General features: G+C 37.5%; 1 protein-coding gene across 1 annotated transcript; it reads right to left on the bottom strand.

Moving 5' to 3' along the window:
- Positions 1–978: 978 nt before the first annotated feature.
- LOC139723219 (uncharacterized) lies at positions 979–2,304 on the bottom strand. The gene has a single exon (XM_071634479.1). The coding sequence runs from the start codon at positions 2,302–2,304 to the stop codon at positions 979–981; it is 1,326 nt and encodes a 441-aa protein (XP_071490580.1).
- Positions 2,305–17,233: the final 14,929 nt, after the last annotated feature.

Raw genomic sequence — 17,233 nt, forward strand, 5'->3', positions numbered from 1 at the left:
TTGCCAGACTCCAGCCTAGATCAGGTGCGCGCTTTGAAGAAAAATCAAAGTTATACCTATTCAGCAAGTAACCACCAGACCCGTGTATTGCTATCACCATGTAACATTTCCTATTCGAGAATGCACACCCTTGCAACCATGCTTGTTCAGCACAGCAATTGTTATCCTTATGCAGGATTTCTGTTCCTGATGAGTTGGGGGTAAAGGTGAAGGGGGTGTACATACTCTGCACATGCACCAAGCATCAATAACTGCTGAAAAGTGCAAACTTAGAAAATATAACAAGGGAAGATGCATTACAATGCATCTCATAAATGCTATTGCATGTAAACACGTCTTTATAACAATTCCTTATTCATTGGTACTTAACATACTGACTTGTGCTACAATATATAACACACATCCATTCCATTGTTATCTTCCCAAAGCACTTGAGCATGTAGTTGGTACACAAGTGTATCACGTGGCAAGAGCTGCCGAAAACTGCTGACTTAGACAATGTGACAAGAGTATTAGACACTCTTCAAAAGACACCATATCATGTAAGGCTTCTTGCTATTTTCATGTATTCATTCCCCTGTATTAGTCTAATAGTTATAAGCATGCTCGCCAATATACAAATAACGCGCGGCTCTGTCATTTGATAAATCAAGTGAAATCTAAATGTCTTAATGTTAGTCTAGATCTAGTAAAAGTTAGGCTTAACATTACATGTAGATCAACAACAAAACCTGCTTCACATTCACAATCATAAGTATGAACAGACTCTAGCCTACATTACGGTATGTATTGTAGGTACATGCATAGATCTAATCGTGATTTGGTACTGGCAAAAATGGTAGTCTACTCACCCAGGGCCGTTGATCATGTCCCTCCTCAGCCTCGAAAGCAAAACGCCGGCAACAGTTAAACTTGAAAAGGTTGAATGAAAAATCCAAAACGCTATTTACATGTAGTCTAACGTAGGACCTAAATAGTCTAGGTCTTGTTATAGATGTTCACATTGCATCCATGGAAATTGAATATTTGTTGTTTGCTCGAGAAATCTTGATGCAGATGTTCTTCTTGCGACAACGAAACTGATGTTGGTGCGCGACGTGTCAGATCTGCCGGTAGATCCAGGTCTAGATCTAACTCTAAGTCTGAGCCTTTACTAGGACCAGGCATTGTAGAAACAGCTGTGCTATCCATTGAGTCACGACTTTGAACCATTTGCAGAGTCAAAGGTTGTGCTTTACCTTTTTTTGGTTGTGTTTCTTCTGTGCCGGCTTCATTCAATTTCTGACCGAGCATGGTACTCATTTCTTTCTTTCTTTTGTCGCTTGTTTTACTGTAGTTTTTAATTGACTGCTCACTATGGTGACCGCTTACAGTCATGATATCACGCGAATGAAACCCTGCAGTGTCCAGAGTTGTGATACAAGTGGCCCTCAAACAATGATTCGTGTAGATCTTGCTACATCCAGACTTAATAGAAATGTCCTTCGTTTTGTTTCCCAGAGTGTTCACACCCAGTGGAGCGTTGCAATACCACGGGTCATTTCCATTCTCTGGCATCTTTTGCTTGGGTTTTTGCCAGAAACATGAGCACATCGGATTGAGTTTAGACTTGTACTTGAGAAAAAGACACCTTTCACAGCCAGGCACTTCGTACATCACACCCATGTTGGAGGATTCGTTTTGATCTTCTCTATTGTTCTTCGTCAATTGATCGCATTTAGTGATATAACGGAGTCCATCTTCATCTGTCTTAAGGGAGAAATCTTCAGCCGTCATGAATCTCAGGTTCTCTCGACCGCGATTGCAAAAATATATCATGACGTCCATGAAAACCTTATTCTGAAGGCCGGCTGGGTCATTGGTATCACAAGATGTAGCTATCTTCTCCATATCTTGAGTTGAAATGACGCTTTTGTGATTAACAACCCCTTTACCTTCATGTTTAAGCTTTATCATCACAGCTTTAAACATCTTCACACTCTTTGGAAACTGAACTTTAGAACAATTGTCCATGTCATGCTGATGAAGATAATGCCTCTGCACTCCATACCGTATCGCTTGTAGACTTATCTTTGTGTATAGAGTCCCATCTGACTTTCGAAGAGATGCATAAAAGGAACACAAAAGGTGATCCAGTTCAGGAATGGTTCTGTCTGCGAGATTGATGTTCTGAATCAATGCAAATTCCTGCAGTTTAGAAAATCCAAATTTGATGGAGCGTTTGGTACTCGGCGCATCAGTTCCATCCAGCAATTGTTGTAATTCCTCTTCAGAAAGTATCTGAAAATTCGGAGCTGCCGCCATTCTTTGAATCAAAATAAATCAATATAAGATTAGAAAAGTTCTTCGAAGAGATGTTCGATGTAACGTTAGACCTGGATCTACCGGCACAAATTGAGCTAAATTAACTAGCTAGCTGCGCACAGCGGCCAGCGCGTAGGTCCCTAGTGATCCCCAGGGACGAGATACGAACACGTACGCTCACTGCTTTAATCAGTACGTGCTGCTCGATTTATTATTAGCGGTCACATTGAAGCACACGCATGTTAGTAAAAAAATGCACGCTTGCTAGGAAAAAAATGCATGCTTGCTAGGAAAAAATGCACGCTTGCTAGGAAAAAAGATGCACGGTCCACGTAACAGTGGAAATGATGCATGTCATGTGATCAGCTCTTAGCCAATCATTTGATTAGGATCCATATATATCCATTTTATAAACTGCACTGTCTATATAGAAAGTTATCATCAGTATTCATATTGACTGCCCAAATGTCCAAACTTGTACTTCCTATACAAATGTACTGTGTGGCAGTAATGCTGAAGAGTACTAACTTAAACTCTTGCCTGTACAATAGATTTTTTTTTTTTGTATGAGGTATGCTTTATCACATTAACTATGTTTTGAGTGCTTAGTGACATTTCTATTGATTGATATTTCTCATTAAAGGTTGATGTTTACAAAGACCCCCCCCCCCAAAAAAAAAAAGAAAAAGAAAAGAAAGTTCTGCATTCAAAGTGAGAGTTTATATTAATTTCATATCTACTAAAGATGATCTAAATTGTCAATAATGGTTTTGCCAAAAGAAAAAAAAAATGTATCAAGAGTTCAAAGTCAGAGTCCAAAAGTAAAAAAGAGCTATCATGTTTCCCGTAACCAAGGATCCCTGGGTCCCATATCCTAACCTCTCTTCCAGATCCTCTTGTGTCTCTCCTTGATCTTATGGTACATAGTGAATAAATTGTTCAGGAAACAATAAAACATCATATAATCAAGTATCTCATCTATCAGCTTACACTTTGATCACTAACTATTAGAATTAATACCTCGGAAAATTTCCAACAACATAACCATTCTTGGCTGCCAACAACATTGTAATATCCTTATCAAAACCAGATACGTCAGTAGACTGACATATTCCTAAGCTGTATACAAAGCATTAAAAAAAAAAAAACAGATAGACTTAGGGTGGCTGCAAGATGGGAACTATGGATGAATGAAAGCTGTTGAGAGTATACTGTTGACCATTGTTGTGCATGCGAAGATTCGCCACAAAGTGACAAATTGAGCTTCCCATCGGTTATATAAAGGGCCGGCCCTTGCCGCTCATTGGCTGAAAGTCCCGTAATTATGCTCTTTATTATACTTCGCCTTCTATGTCCACGTTCAATGTCACCAGAAAAACTAATAGGTTACTCATCTACTACATGGGGAACCCGCAAACCATAAACAGGACAGTTGGAATTCTGACTATAAATCGGGCTTATAATCAGGGTATTCATCAAAAACAGTAAATTATGGGAATTTAGAATTACGAGTACCTCTCAGCTTGACTGGCTACAGGAACAGGTACTGTTTGCAAGTGTAATCTGTGTGATAAGATAGGTCTTTTTCTGCACAGTCGCCTCATAGTCCAACATACTATAATCTATGGCGTTATCGATCCCTACAATAATCTATGGCGTTATCGATCCCTACAATTTGTAATGTACGTGGATCATTAACGCATACCGGGTATATAGTTCTTAATAAAGTCTTAAGTCTGCACTTAGAAATAAAATGAAGGGGGGGGGGGTTATTCATCACAATATATATTCTATCTATATCCAACTCCACTTATTCACTAATATCATCCAAACTAAAGTCTTGACAGGAGGGACTCATATTAAAAGGATGTGAAACATTATAGAGACAAAATGAGACATGAATAATAGTTCATGAATAAGGTTACCAAGACCTCTTTCAGTTCTTACAGTGACGAGTTGGCCGTACGAGTAATGTCGAAAGTGCTTGAGGAATACAACTAGACTCTATTGCTTGTAGTTATCTTCTTGTAACACTAATTCTGCTCAGCTTTATTGAGAGCTCTACTGGCATCTTGATAGGCAATCTCTCTTTGCCTTGTTGTTCCTGTGATAGACTCCTCCAATACCAAACTTGCTTGCATCTGTGTCTAACACACAAACTCAACACCAACAGTCAGGCACAGGCGCAGAAAACTGCGCCTGTCGAAAAGAGCCAAATTCTGCTATCATGAATGTTATAATGACAATACCCATCATGCAACGCGATGCTCATAGTGTAAAAGGCATGGGGAAAATTTTGGTGATGAAGACATCAAATCGATACTAATTTTGTAGCAAAATTTGAACCCTGACACTTTTCTGATTTTTCATCTGTAGTAAGCCAAATACCTAATCTTGCATAGGAATCCTTTTCTAGGGGAAAAAACACACAGACGGTATCAATGAAACCGACTGTTTGCAGAAACTACGAGAATCAATTGTAGCGGGCACACTTGCTCGGCGCTCGGGCGGATAACCCCAAAGTAGCAGTTTTCTGCGCCTGGTGGGAGGCGCAGTTTTCTGCGCCTGGGCCTGACTGACCAAGCTGAGGATAAGCCAAAATAGGAGCTGTAGTTAATCTCTACTTCAAGTCATCAAATGCAGATTCACACTCTCCTGTCCTTTTGAACTTATGGTCTTTGATAAGTTAGGTCTTGCTACACAGTCGCCACATAGTCCCATGCACATACTATGAACTATGGCATTATGGATCTCTACAATGTGTAATATGTGTAATACAAATGTAGTTCTAAATAAAGCTTTAAGTCTGCACTTAGAAATAAGATGAAGGAGAGGGGGTATTCATCACAATATATGTATTCTATCTATCCAGCTCCGCTAATTCACTAATATAACATCCAAACTAAAGTCTTGACTGGAAAGACTCGTACAGGATGTGAAACATTATAGAGAAAAAATGAGATATCATTAATAGTTCATGAATAAGGTTATCAAGACCTCTCAGTTTTTACAGTGATGGGTTGGCCATACAAGAAATTTGTAAAAAGTGCTTGAGGAATACAACTATTGCTAGTAGTTCTTTCTAACACAGTAATTCTGCTCAGCTTTATTGAGAGTTCTACTAGCATAGGCAATCACTCTCTCTTTGCCTTTTGGATATACGGTATCTCACTTCTATTATGTATGAAAATTGTAAGCAACAGAAGTAAGAAACTTGTATCATAAATATGGCACATACATTGTCATAATTTGAAGTCATAGAAAGTGGATCTGTACTACTGTACTGATTGAAGTACTCCCTATATACACTAGTGATTGGAATTACATAATACAAGTGCTTCCTCTCACATTACAATGTACAATTGATATGCGAGCTTATTATATACTACAAGGTACTGCACAGTGTAGAGGAACCCTGAAGATGATTGCAAAGAAGACTGAAATATAGATAATGATGTCAAAGAAGAAGGCTGAAGAATCCATTAAAGGAAGATCATTAATAATACAGAAAAACTCAGTTCTGTCAAAACAGTCAATTCACATTCCTCAGACATAAAAAGCATTATGTGTTACTTCTGTCCAATGATGGCTGATAATGCAAATGACGATTAAACTTTATGTAATTTGCTGCAAGTTGTGTTAACTAATATTTAGTGAAAAGGTAAGCAAGCAGTCAAAACATAATTCTCATCAGGAATGTTGAAAAGACAGTCGTCATCTCTGTCTATCTTCCTCGACAAATTGCAAGAGTCTGCCAAAATGTGTAAACACCAATGCATCATACGAATACTCAGCCATGGCAATGGCAAACAAAATGCATGAATATGTTAATGTATATCTACTGTGGCTAAATGCAAACGTCAATATATACATGCCACATTGAGTACTTTAAAGGGGGGGGGGTGGGGGAGTGTTGGCTAATGTATCACTGACCCTTCTTAGTCATAGCCTATCTTTGCCATATTTTCAATTGACAAGTAATGAGTACCGGGTACAGTTTGTAAAGTCTATTTCTAGTAAAAATAATCTACATGGTTGACCATAATCTTAAGAATTCATATTTAATGGTACACTGCCAAAAGAAAAGTATATTTACATCACTCCCCAATCCCACCAATGCCTATGCCTCCACATGGTTTTTCATTTCATTTCATTTATTTCATTTCACTGTGCTGTTGACAATAAAAGTGTGGATAAAATATAAAAGTTGGATATTTTGTGCTTCTTTGCTTTCTCTACTAATGCGCTCATTAAACTTTCTATAGTTGTCTTGTGACCTCCTCGGTGTGAGTATGGACCTTAAAAACACATTTACCATTGACAGTTGGTCTTCCTGCCAATTTAACCTGAACCATGTTCAATTTAGCGTAAAGTTCTTGAGTTGTAAGACCGGTATTAAAGCACATCAAAACTCACTCTGGCCTTGGAAATCTCATCACATGTGACAGTAAAAGAAAAACATCATTCCATAGCATCGTACTGAAACACGGTAACGATGTATCATACATGTATATCAATCTATCTTTCTCCACTTACTAATAACATCCTATCATGTTGACACAAGAAAGGATTTGAAACATTAGAGACAAAATATGAGACATCATTACCAGTTCAAGATCAAGGCCATCAAGTCCTCTATGTAGCATCAATAACTATAAACTTTCTTCCAAGGTCATCAAGACCAGAAATATAAAATATCCTCATCTTATAGGTTATCGAGACCTCTGACATCTAATCTAGACAATTAAACTTACAAGTATCATGTTAAACAATGTTTGGTGACAACCTATCGAAGTCTTGAATACTATACTTTGTAAGCAGTAGCTGAAAACTGTAAGGGGGAGGGGGAGACAACTCTGGAAGGAGGTATCAGCTGGAAAATGGTAAAAATTTCATCTTCTGCTCCTCCTTTTATACTCATGATGTGGTGGGTTTCCTTGCTTACATTATGGGCTATCCAGGGTCTACATATCCAGGGGCAAACCCTGTCTTTGGGCCAGTAAAGGCTCCTAAGCCATGCCTTCTCTTGACAAACATGATTTACTAAACGTTGATTGGTCAAAAGAAAGATCATGCATGTGCAGCACGAAAAGATGTGATTTCAAGCTGAGCTACTACGATGTCTCTTGTAGCATCCGTGCACATTAAAATCACCAGAACTGCAGCAAATAGTTATCAGAATATTCCAAATACCCTTAAATTATCTCTCTTGTAGGAAGATCTTTATGTCATCAAGCTATAAAGGGATTCTTACCATGAGTGACTGTAACTTGCTGTCATGTTAAGCCTTCGTAACCATCAGTTCTACATGTACAAAATCGTGTAGGTAAGATGTAGTGTGTCTAGTTAATAGGCTATGTGTATACAGTGTGCTTTACCAACGGAGGGGGAGGGGAATGAAAGTAGCCCCCCCCCCCTCCAAAAAAAAAGAGAAAAAAAGAAGAAAGGTGAGAGCCATATTCAATCCCAACGTACACTATTCCTATGTAGTATTAAAGACATGACAATCTGCTTCCTTTGATGTTTTCTTTGGAATGTGCAATGCATGGTAATTAATACACATATAACTATAAACCGGTTCCTACAGTGTAAATGTTGATTATCATATTTGATGAACATTTTTTGAAATCTATTTTCTTTAACCCTGACATGGTACATGTCCTTGACACAACTTCGTACTCAGTATCTATGACTGTGTGTCTATGTAAATAATATGCAATGTTATTACATCTGTTATACATTGTATCTCAGTAGGCCTGATGTAACCATCAAATATTTTTCATGCTGTATTGTATGTCATAAATATATAAAATAAAATCTGAATGTGTTGACAGACCTATTGAAATTCAAAATTTTCTGTGGAATTCTATTGTGTTCATTGTCATAAATATGCATGTGCACATACGCTTATCTCCACTTTAACACGTGTGTATTCTCTCGATCATGTGCATACAAGCTTGCATGTATGTTCTAGAGCATATCATCATATAGTAGGATTACAGGAAAAGGGGAAATCTCCCAGAAATGCATCATGCTGTGGTTTAACAACAACAGTTTATATATTTGGATAAAACACAAATTTTGTGGCGCCCTATCCTTTGTCAAGAGGTTTTGAATACAAACTGAGAGATATATGATCGGTCATAATATATTACTACGATGAAGTACAGGAAAATTGAACAAAGTTGAAATTGAAGTAGATCTTTTCTACAATTTTAATGGAATGACATCATACACAATATCTGCTGAGCTTGGTCCCGGGAATGCTTCACAGCTGAAGATTTTTCCTGTTTTTTTATCCTGCTGCTAAGTTAAAAGTGGACCTCCATGCACACGCTGTTCAGCACTGTCTGATCCTACAAGTAGCAGAAATAAATGATTTTGGAAAAAATAGTAATGATCCTGAGGAATTAAATGTGTGAATATTTAACAATAAATTTCTGTAAAATAACCATTCTATCTTATACAATTCTGTATAGCATCCTATCAATTATGTATTTAGCATTCTTAGAAATGTATGTTGTATGACAATAAATATATAGTAATAAATAATGTGTGGATTGTGTGCTCTATTTATTCATTGAATTTGTGGTTTAAAATGTCTTGCAATTAAAACCTAAAAATACACACCTGTGGAGACTTCATTAGGCACAGGATTCACTATAGCCATAGTTCCTGTTTAGGACACTCTGCCCTTTGCTAAGAGACAAAATTTGTGCTTTGAAAATAAATTGTTACTGTTGAACTAACTACTCATAAGTACTCCTTTTTGATAATGATTTGACCAACACCTGGACTGCAAATTTCGTAAAATATTCATATATACCCCTCAAGATAAGTTCTGCAATAAAAGTTTGATATATCATGTTTCTCTTCTACCTACATTCTCTTCAATAAATATGACATTGTAATAAAGCCTGATTATTTATCTCTAAAATGACACCTCACTTGCTATGATTGGGCACAAAACAGCAGAGTATGGGGACAGATCAAAAGTGAAGTTGCAACAATTCTACTATTAGTAATGTACTATTTCAATGAAAAAAAAAGCCACAACAATAACCAATGTTGAAATGTGAGCACTTTCAAAAACTGATTTCCTAAACATTGGATGATTGTTTGGTCAACCTAATGATAATTTCACAATTAATGCCTTCCCTGAAAAGACAATACAAATGGGGATTATATTATTTGACATAATACCTTTGCTTTATTTTGCAACATTTCACATTTGATTTTTCCTCAAGGTCTGTCACACTGTGTACTCCCAGAAAGCATAATGTAAATAAGCGAGTTGTCATTGTAAAGAACATTAATCAGGCTTTCTTACGATTTGACACTTCAATGAATGATGTTTTAGGAGATCTGTAATACATCAAATTGGAATTGCAGGACTTTTATTTGGGGGGGGGGGGTTTATACAGTGAACTCCCATAATAACGAACATGGTTATAACGAAATTCCAGTTATAACAAAGTAAAAATTCAGGATGCAATGTTAACCACTGTATGTATTTTTATTGTTTATTATACCCCCGCCAAACGAAGTTTGAAGGGGGTATATAGGAATCAGCGGACGGTCGGTCGGGCGGTCGGTCGGGCGGTCGGGCGGTCGGTCGGGCGGTCGGTCCGTTGCAAATCTTGCGTCGCGAACTACTTCCTCAGTTTTCAACCGATTCCCATAAAACTTGGCACAGATGTGTGCCTTGGGTTGTAGATGTGCAAGACGTATTTTTTGACAGTACCCAAAAGTACGTTGCCATGGTAACGGCATATTATGGGCAAAAATGGGTACAAATCTTGCGTCGCGAACTACTTCCTCAGTTTTCAACCGATTCCCATAAAACTTGGCACAGATGTGTGCCTTGGGTTGTAGATGTGCAAGACATATTTTTTGACAGTACCCAAAAGTACGTTGCCATGGTAACGGCATATTATGGGCAAAAATGGGTACAAATCTTGCGTCGCAAACTCCTCCCACAGTTTTTGATCAATTTTTATGAAATTAGGTACAGATGTTCATCTGAATATGTTAATGTGCAAGACACATATTTCCGCAGTGACAAAAAGTGCGTTGCCATGGTAACGGCATGTTATTGGTAAAATATAGGGCAAAATGCTTCATGGCAAAACTGCTTCATCAGTGTTCTTCCAATTCTCATGGAATTCATATTGAATGTTTGTCTTAGGATATAGGTCAGCATGACACATTTCTTGACAGTGACAAAAAGTATGTTGCCATGGTAACAGCTCACATATTATGAGCCAAAATGATGGAAAATTTTGTGTTGCAAACTACTTCCTCAGTTTTTGCCCAATTTCCATGAAACTTGGTACAGACGTGTGCCTTTGGTTGTAGATGTGCAAAACGCATTTTTCGACAGTACCCGAAAGTATGTTGCCATGGTAACGGCATATTAATGGCAGAAGATCAAGGAAAGATCTTGCGGATTTAACTACTTCCTCAGTTTTTTGACCAAAGCTTATCAAATGTTGTTTTGACCAAAGCTTATGAAATGTTGTTTGACGGGGGTATAACCAGTCGCTGTAGCGACATTTCTAGTTTGTTTGGTTATAAAACAAAATTTAGATATAACTAGAAAACTGCCAGTCCTGAGGACTTCGTTAAAATGGGAGTCCACTGTATATATCAATGTGCATTCACAAGATGACTAATGGTTCATCAATACTCTATTGCAATCAATACTCTATTGCAATAAAGTATTGATGACCCATTGTCATCTTCTTTAGTGGTACAGATGTCATTCGCTCTGCCTTCTGGACATTGAGCACTGCCTATATATATATATATATATAATATATGTATATATATATACATATATATATATATATATATATATATATATATATATATATGTGTGTGTGTGTGTGTATGTGTGTGTTGTGTGTGTGTTGTATATGTGTAATCAGTCCGATTGCAATAAAGTACTGATCCAGTAGGATCAGATCACAATTGGACTGACTAGCCATCTTTGCACTCATGGAATGGTAGTGATACTAGAAATTGTGGTCGTCTTCGCCAGCGAAGGACAAACGTAATCATCATCATCATCATCATGTGTGTAATAATATATGTAGCCATGGAGATGCATAAATGTTGACAAGAGAGAGTAGGAATGATATAAGACATGACATATGTCTTCCTTTTAAATGTAAGGCATCTGGAACATTTACTATCTTATCAAGATATGAACATGGTACTGTAGTAGATGTTCAATGGAACGGCACCTGTGGCTAATATCACTGTTGACAAGGAAGTGACAGAACAAAGAAGTGGGTAATCAAAGGTATCCATGGACATATTAGTTTATTTTTCCCCAGCATCAACAAAAACAAACAAACGGGTTATCTCAAATAAACACAAAACAGTAATCCCTTTTAAACAATCACATTTGCTCACACACCGAAGTTTCCATTTTTTATAGCATTATACAGCAGAATGAATACTTTCTTTATCCCTTCAGCAAGCCACCTAGCCTGCAATATGGTGGGTGAAATAATGGTCCTCTTTCACTCTGATAAATTTCTACTCAGTTTGGCAGAGATTGGCTTGGGATGAGGAATAAAAACATTACAAAGAATAAGAATATTACAAAGACAAGTATGGGAAGAGGAGATGAAGAGGGGCAAGAAGAAGAAGAAGAAAAAAAAAGAAAACCAGAAGGCTCTTTTGAAATCATGAAAGCCATTGCTCTTCTTTACCTTTGATCAGTTCATAGCATTATTGATGCATATATAAGACAATAAATCTGCACCACAAGATGATTAATTTTGCCAACAATGATTCCATAAAGAATTATGTACAATGGTCGAACATCAAGTCATGATTCCACCAACCTCTAATGCCTTATACAGTGCATATCAAAAAAGAAAAAAGGAAAAAAAAGGTCACTCACACACAGGCCAACCCACACAGTCCATTTTCTCTATTCATATTCAACACATAGCTCACAGCAACAAATCATGTCTTGAATATGAAGAGAGTAAAATTGATCATGGGTTAGCCTTTGTGGGAGTGACCAAGTCATCAACAACGTGACCATGTGGAAGATTATGGACCATAATATGTTAGCAGAAACCCTAAAACCACAAACCTGCAGTCGTGCAGGCTGGCCTTTTAATTTGAAAAATTTCATTGATGGATCTCATCCATTCATTGAGACATTCATTGTTCCTTCACAATAACACTCAAATTGGAAAGAGCGCAATTTGTCATTGTTGTCATTAAAGTTCATATGCTCAGTCATGCATGACATTTGCCAACATATTAGGTATCAATGGAAAGAAGAAGAGTTCCCATTTCCTCACAACCAACATTGCACTCTCCATTGGTGACAATTATGAAATAGTAGCCCTCCGAAGTTGGATTACCTTTTTTTTTTTAATGCGCACTGTACATGAGTACAGACAGCCCCTTCCACATCAATGATTAGTGGAAGAAAGATTACAGATGTGCTTTCAAGGACCATAACCCTTCAGCATCTTGCGGTTTCTTGAAATACCCACTTCTGCATGCTGCAGAAAATGGTTGATTTCGTACTATTATAAGAGATGACTTGGTACATGCATAGTAGGGTGATACATGTACTGGGATGATAAACACCAGGCAATCGCACATTTCACATAACCACACAAAACATTTTCACCCACTCACACATACACACACTCGCGCAAGCACTCATATGAGGGTGGCCATAGGAAGTTGAGGTAGCAGAGCATTGAAGACCAAGTATAGCATGGTGAGTCACGGGTGGTCTGATTCATTCGCTGCCCACTGGGGTACAGTACACCACGAATAGTACTGGCCAGCGAATACATGCATCAAAGCGTACGCTCATTGGTAACAGTTAACTCCACTTGAGATTCTGTGGCTGTGTGTGTACTTACATAACGATCACAGATAAGCTACACATTGTTGTGGGGATTCTCGAATACCAAACCGGGCTAGCCTTCCCACTCCATGAATACCCACGCTATAGGATCTTTGAAATTATCCTTAATGATTACTAGAAGATATCATTGTATTGATTCCGTCAGTCTTTGAATTTGGTCAGCCTGTCATATCCATAACACCAAACTGTAGAGCTTCTATAGATCTGTAAATACTATCCCCACTACTGGGGTTCAGTTGTGTTACCAGAGTTCAAAGGATGTGCATTACATACATGAGAAGCTTAGGACAGTAAACTCAAATCACTTGGAGAGGCTGCTGATTATTTAAGGAGAAAAGGTACAGATCTAAAATCTTTCACGTGTTCAGAGGCAAAAAGAAAAGTGCTTGAAATGTAGAATCACAGCTGAATGAACCCTTTGAGTTATCTCAACCACACAGGTGTCTGCATATTTTCTTGATGCAACTAACTTCTTTACAGTGTCTATCTTGTAACATCAGACAGCATGCCATCTATGTATCCTAGACACCACAGGCATATTAAATAGCTAGATATGAAAAAAAAAATGTCACACAAAAGTACTGAAAGACGAAACAAATAATTGACAGACAATTGTAGATTTAAAATTCATAGACAAGGTTATAATATGCAAGTTCAGTGCACATCTGATCCCAAATTGTCAGTACAGTATTTACACTAATCACACACTGCATACACGATAGTTCTGCACAAAATTGTTAATAGTAAAAACTCATTATTTGAGATATTTGGTGGGACAACAATGTCTGCAGGAAAGTTCAGAAAGAATGGGGTAAGATAAGAGTTGGAATCTTTTTTTTTTTTTTTTTTTTTTTAGGTCCGGAGCTCTTGGAGTATTAAGAAAGAAGTCAGCCCAATTTGTCTGAAACATGCCAACAACTCATAACATATTCCAGTGTATGCATTGGCAGAAGCTTTCAACTGCTTAATGTTGGAGAACATGAATATCTGTCTAGAGAAACTATCAATGTTTTTTGTTCAGAAGGAGCTCACTTGGGATTGCGATGAAATCTGCAAAAAGTCCTGAAGTTGTATGAAGACATAGCTGACCGTGTCATCAAGTATAAGATGACATGGCTTCTTCTAATGTCTAGAGCAGAGTCACAAAATCTGTTTCCTTTCACAACATAAATCGACAATGTTGCTGAACCAAAGAGAAAGGTGTACATGTTACTCTTGGACATCACATTCACTTCATTCATTTCATTCTTTTGTTTCTTTCCTTCCAAAGGTTGACATGTGCATTTATTTATACACAGAACACAGTATCAAAACTTGGTGCTTAGATCAGGCAAGTTTGATTCATTTACAATGAGGAATTTGCTCTATGAAGTTACATAGCATTCATTCTATAAATGTTTGCATTGATCTGTACATATATATATGTATGCATGTCTGTATGTATGTATGTGTGTATGCCTGTATGTATGTATGTATGTATGTACATGTGTATGCATGTATGTATGTATAATAAAGATGCTATGGTGAGCTGTAAACTGTTATCTGGTAAAAACAGTGAAATTTGAAATGGGCAATTGATTTGTTTTTGCATAGTTTAACTTTCAACCACATGGGAACATATTTTTTCAAATGCATTCTTGACTCCACCGCCGCAAGTATACTTGTACAATATGATCGAAAACTCTGGTTTGAAATAAAAGAGTTACATGTTTCCTGTATACAGTAGTATCAAATGTCCCATTGCAAATCAATTCCCATATGCAGGGATGCCCATATCCATTTGTCCTTTTTTTTTTTTTTGTTCTTTGGTAATGACCTATATATCGAGTTACCATAAAAGTGGAGTAGATGCATTGCACCAGTCTATGGACACGTTGCTTGAGTTCACCAATCACATGGGAGGAATCTCTAAGCATGAAACCACTGTCGCGGATCCAAGCTCAAAGGACGAGTGCAAGCAAATTCACATAGTGAGATTGAGGAAAGTAATGGACAACCACCCCGCTTATTAATTTACAGCTCAGAGGTAGAAATCTTGGAAATGCTAACCAGATGCTCAGATATGGCAGTGTGCGTCACAACAAAATGGCAGTAAGTTGCCTCGTCCACAAATTACGAAATATACGTGAAACAAAATCTTAGTAGCTGGCACTGGAGAGATCGCAGATCAGATCCGTGAGAGAATAAATGAAATCAGCTTTACCAGTTTCCTCTATTTTGTTTGAACAATAAAATAAATACACAGGCAATGAACTGAAACTCTTCCAAGACATTGATGACAGTTCATAACACAAGAATGAGTCAAGCTGCCTTTCTCACCCACAAGTTTGATTATAGATAACATAAAGACATGCTAGGGAAATTTCATTAGTTTTTTTTTTTAGATTGCAGAGTATCAAATATAGATATAAAAGATATACACAAGTAGAATCATTTTTTTTTTATCTTTACCTAAAAGAAACAAACATTTCATGAAAACATTATTTTGACACATGCGGGATTTGTCAGGAAGACTATCAACAATGAATACAAACTATTTACTGTAAAACCAGAAATTTTGGCATGCCTGAAACTTTTGCAAATTTCACACAAGGAGCTATGACACGAAAGTATGAAGCACACAAAAGTTTTCATCTACACAATCCAGTACATGTAACTGCATGTAGTATACTTGTAATTTCTTCATGTTTGGCAATTCGCGAAAGTTTCATGCCGCGAACATTTCTGGTTTTGCAGTACTTGGCACACTGATCTTTCAGTTTCACAACTTGTGTAAAAAATATCCCTTTACTAAAGACTATACGCATAATCTAAACCAAAGCTAAAAAGGTATACGCTCCTACTGAGATGTATGATTAGTGCTAAAGAAATATGTGCAAGTGATGAAGTCTCATAAAGTATTTACTACTCTCTTCTTGATATAAAAAATAGAAATCAAAAATTTATAAAATCATTCACAAGAGTTAGAGCAATCCACGTGGACTGCCTCTGATTTTCACGCAAGTGCTATATCTCTCGTAGTCTATTGCCCTTCATCATACATTTTAATGATGCTCGTTCATTTTGAACACTGAAAAAAGGATTGACCTGTCTACTCAAAAGAAGTATATCCCCATTTATACATTTCCATTCATTGAGCAAACAACATTATTAAACTTTTTCCTAGTGAAATCAATGACAAGAAAAAAGAAATCAGCTACATTTTGGTGACCTTTGACATTGACCTTTGACTTTTAAGTCCTGTTAATTCAGGTAACTGATTGTTTTTCTGTCCTTTGGCAGAAAATTCTACTATTGAACATTCCTAGCTGAAGCTAAAACTTGAAATGGACATTTTTCAGCAAAGAGTGACCCTTGATCATGCAACAATATCATTTCATTAAAATGATTGCCTATTTCTACTCTTGTTACCAAATCATATCGCCATTGGACATTCCTAAATAATGTTTTAGCTTGAAATGCCTTCTCTGGCCAGAATTCACAGATCTTTGACCTTTGACCTTGAGAGACTTCATCCAAAATCTATTCAGCACAACTCTACACCTATTGCAGCATTACCTGGCCGAGGCAACAAGAAATTTCAAAGAGCAGTCTTCTTTGAATATTAGGAGGGAACTTTCGCAACACGACGGAAGACCGAGAGGATGCGGAAGCAATAAGCTGTGACAGTCCCCACACTCGGACTCCCGTCCCCATTTCTAAGCAGTTTCCATTTTCTGTGTGGATGCAGACATAGCAATTTTGGGTGATGTGTGAAACGTAAACCATCGCGTGTTGTATGACTGACATGCACGACAAGATTGCTGATTGGCTGGCTGCTCAATCATGCCCAACATTGGGACCAGACTCTATTTTGGTCGAGAACCATTCTTGTTTTCCCCAGGAAGGGAGGTTTTGCGGATTTGAGCATGGGCAGAAGCAAATTTTGCATGCGAAACGCTAAACTAGTGGTCACTTCATGCTCGCGAAAGTTTCCCACTACCAGCCCAGCACCTTTTGGGGCACAGGCACAAAAAT

Source organism: Diadema antillarum, unplaced genomic scaffold, assembly GCF_040938485.1.
Source record: "Diadema antillarum isolate AM-2024a unplaced genomic scaffold, OU_Dant_1.0 scf00000183, whole genome shotgun sequence".
In the NCBI taxonomy this organism is placed as follows: Eukaryota; Metazoa; Echinodermata; class Echinoidea; order Diadematoida; family Diadematidae; genus Diadema; species Diadema antillarum.

What these genes read in the sequence shown, in the direction of transcription:
- LOC139723219 (XM_071634479.1), bottom strand. Translation starts at nt 2,304, where the DNA reads ATGGCGGCAGCTCCGAATTTTCAGATACTTTCTGAAGAGGAATTACAA.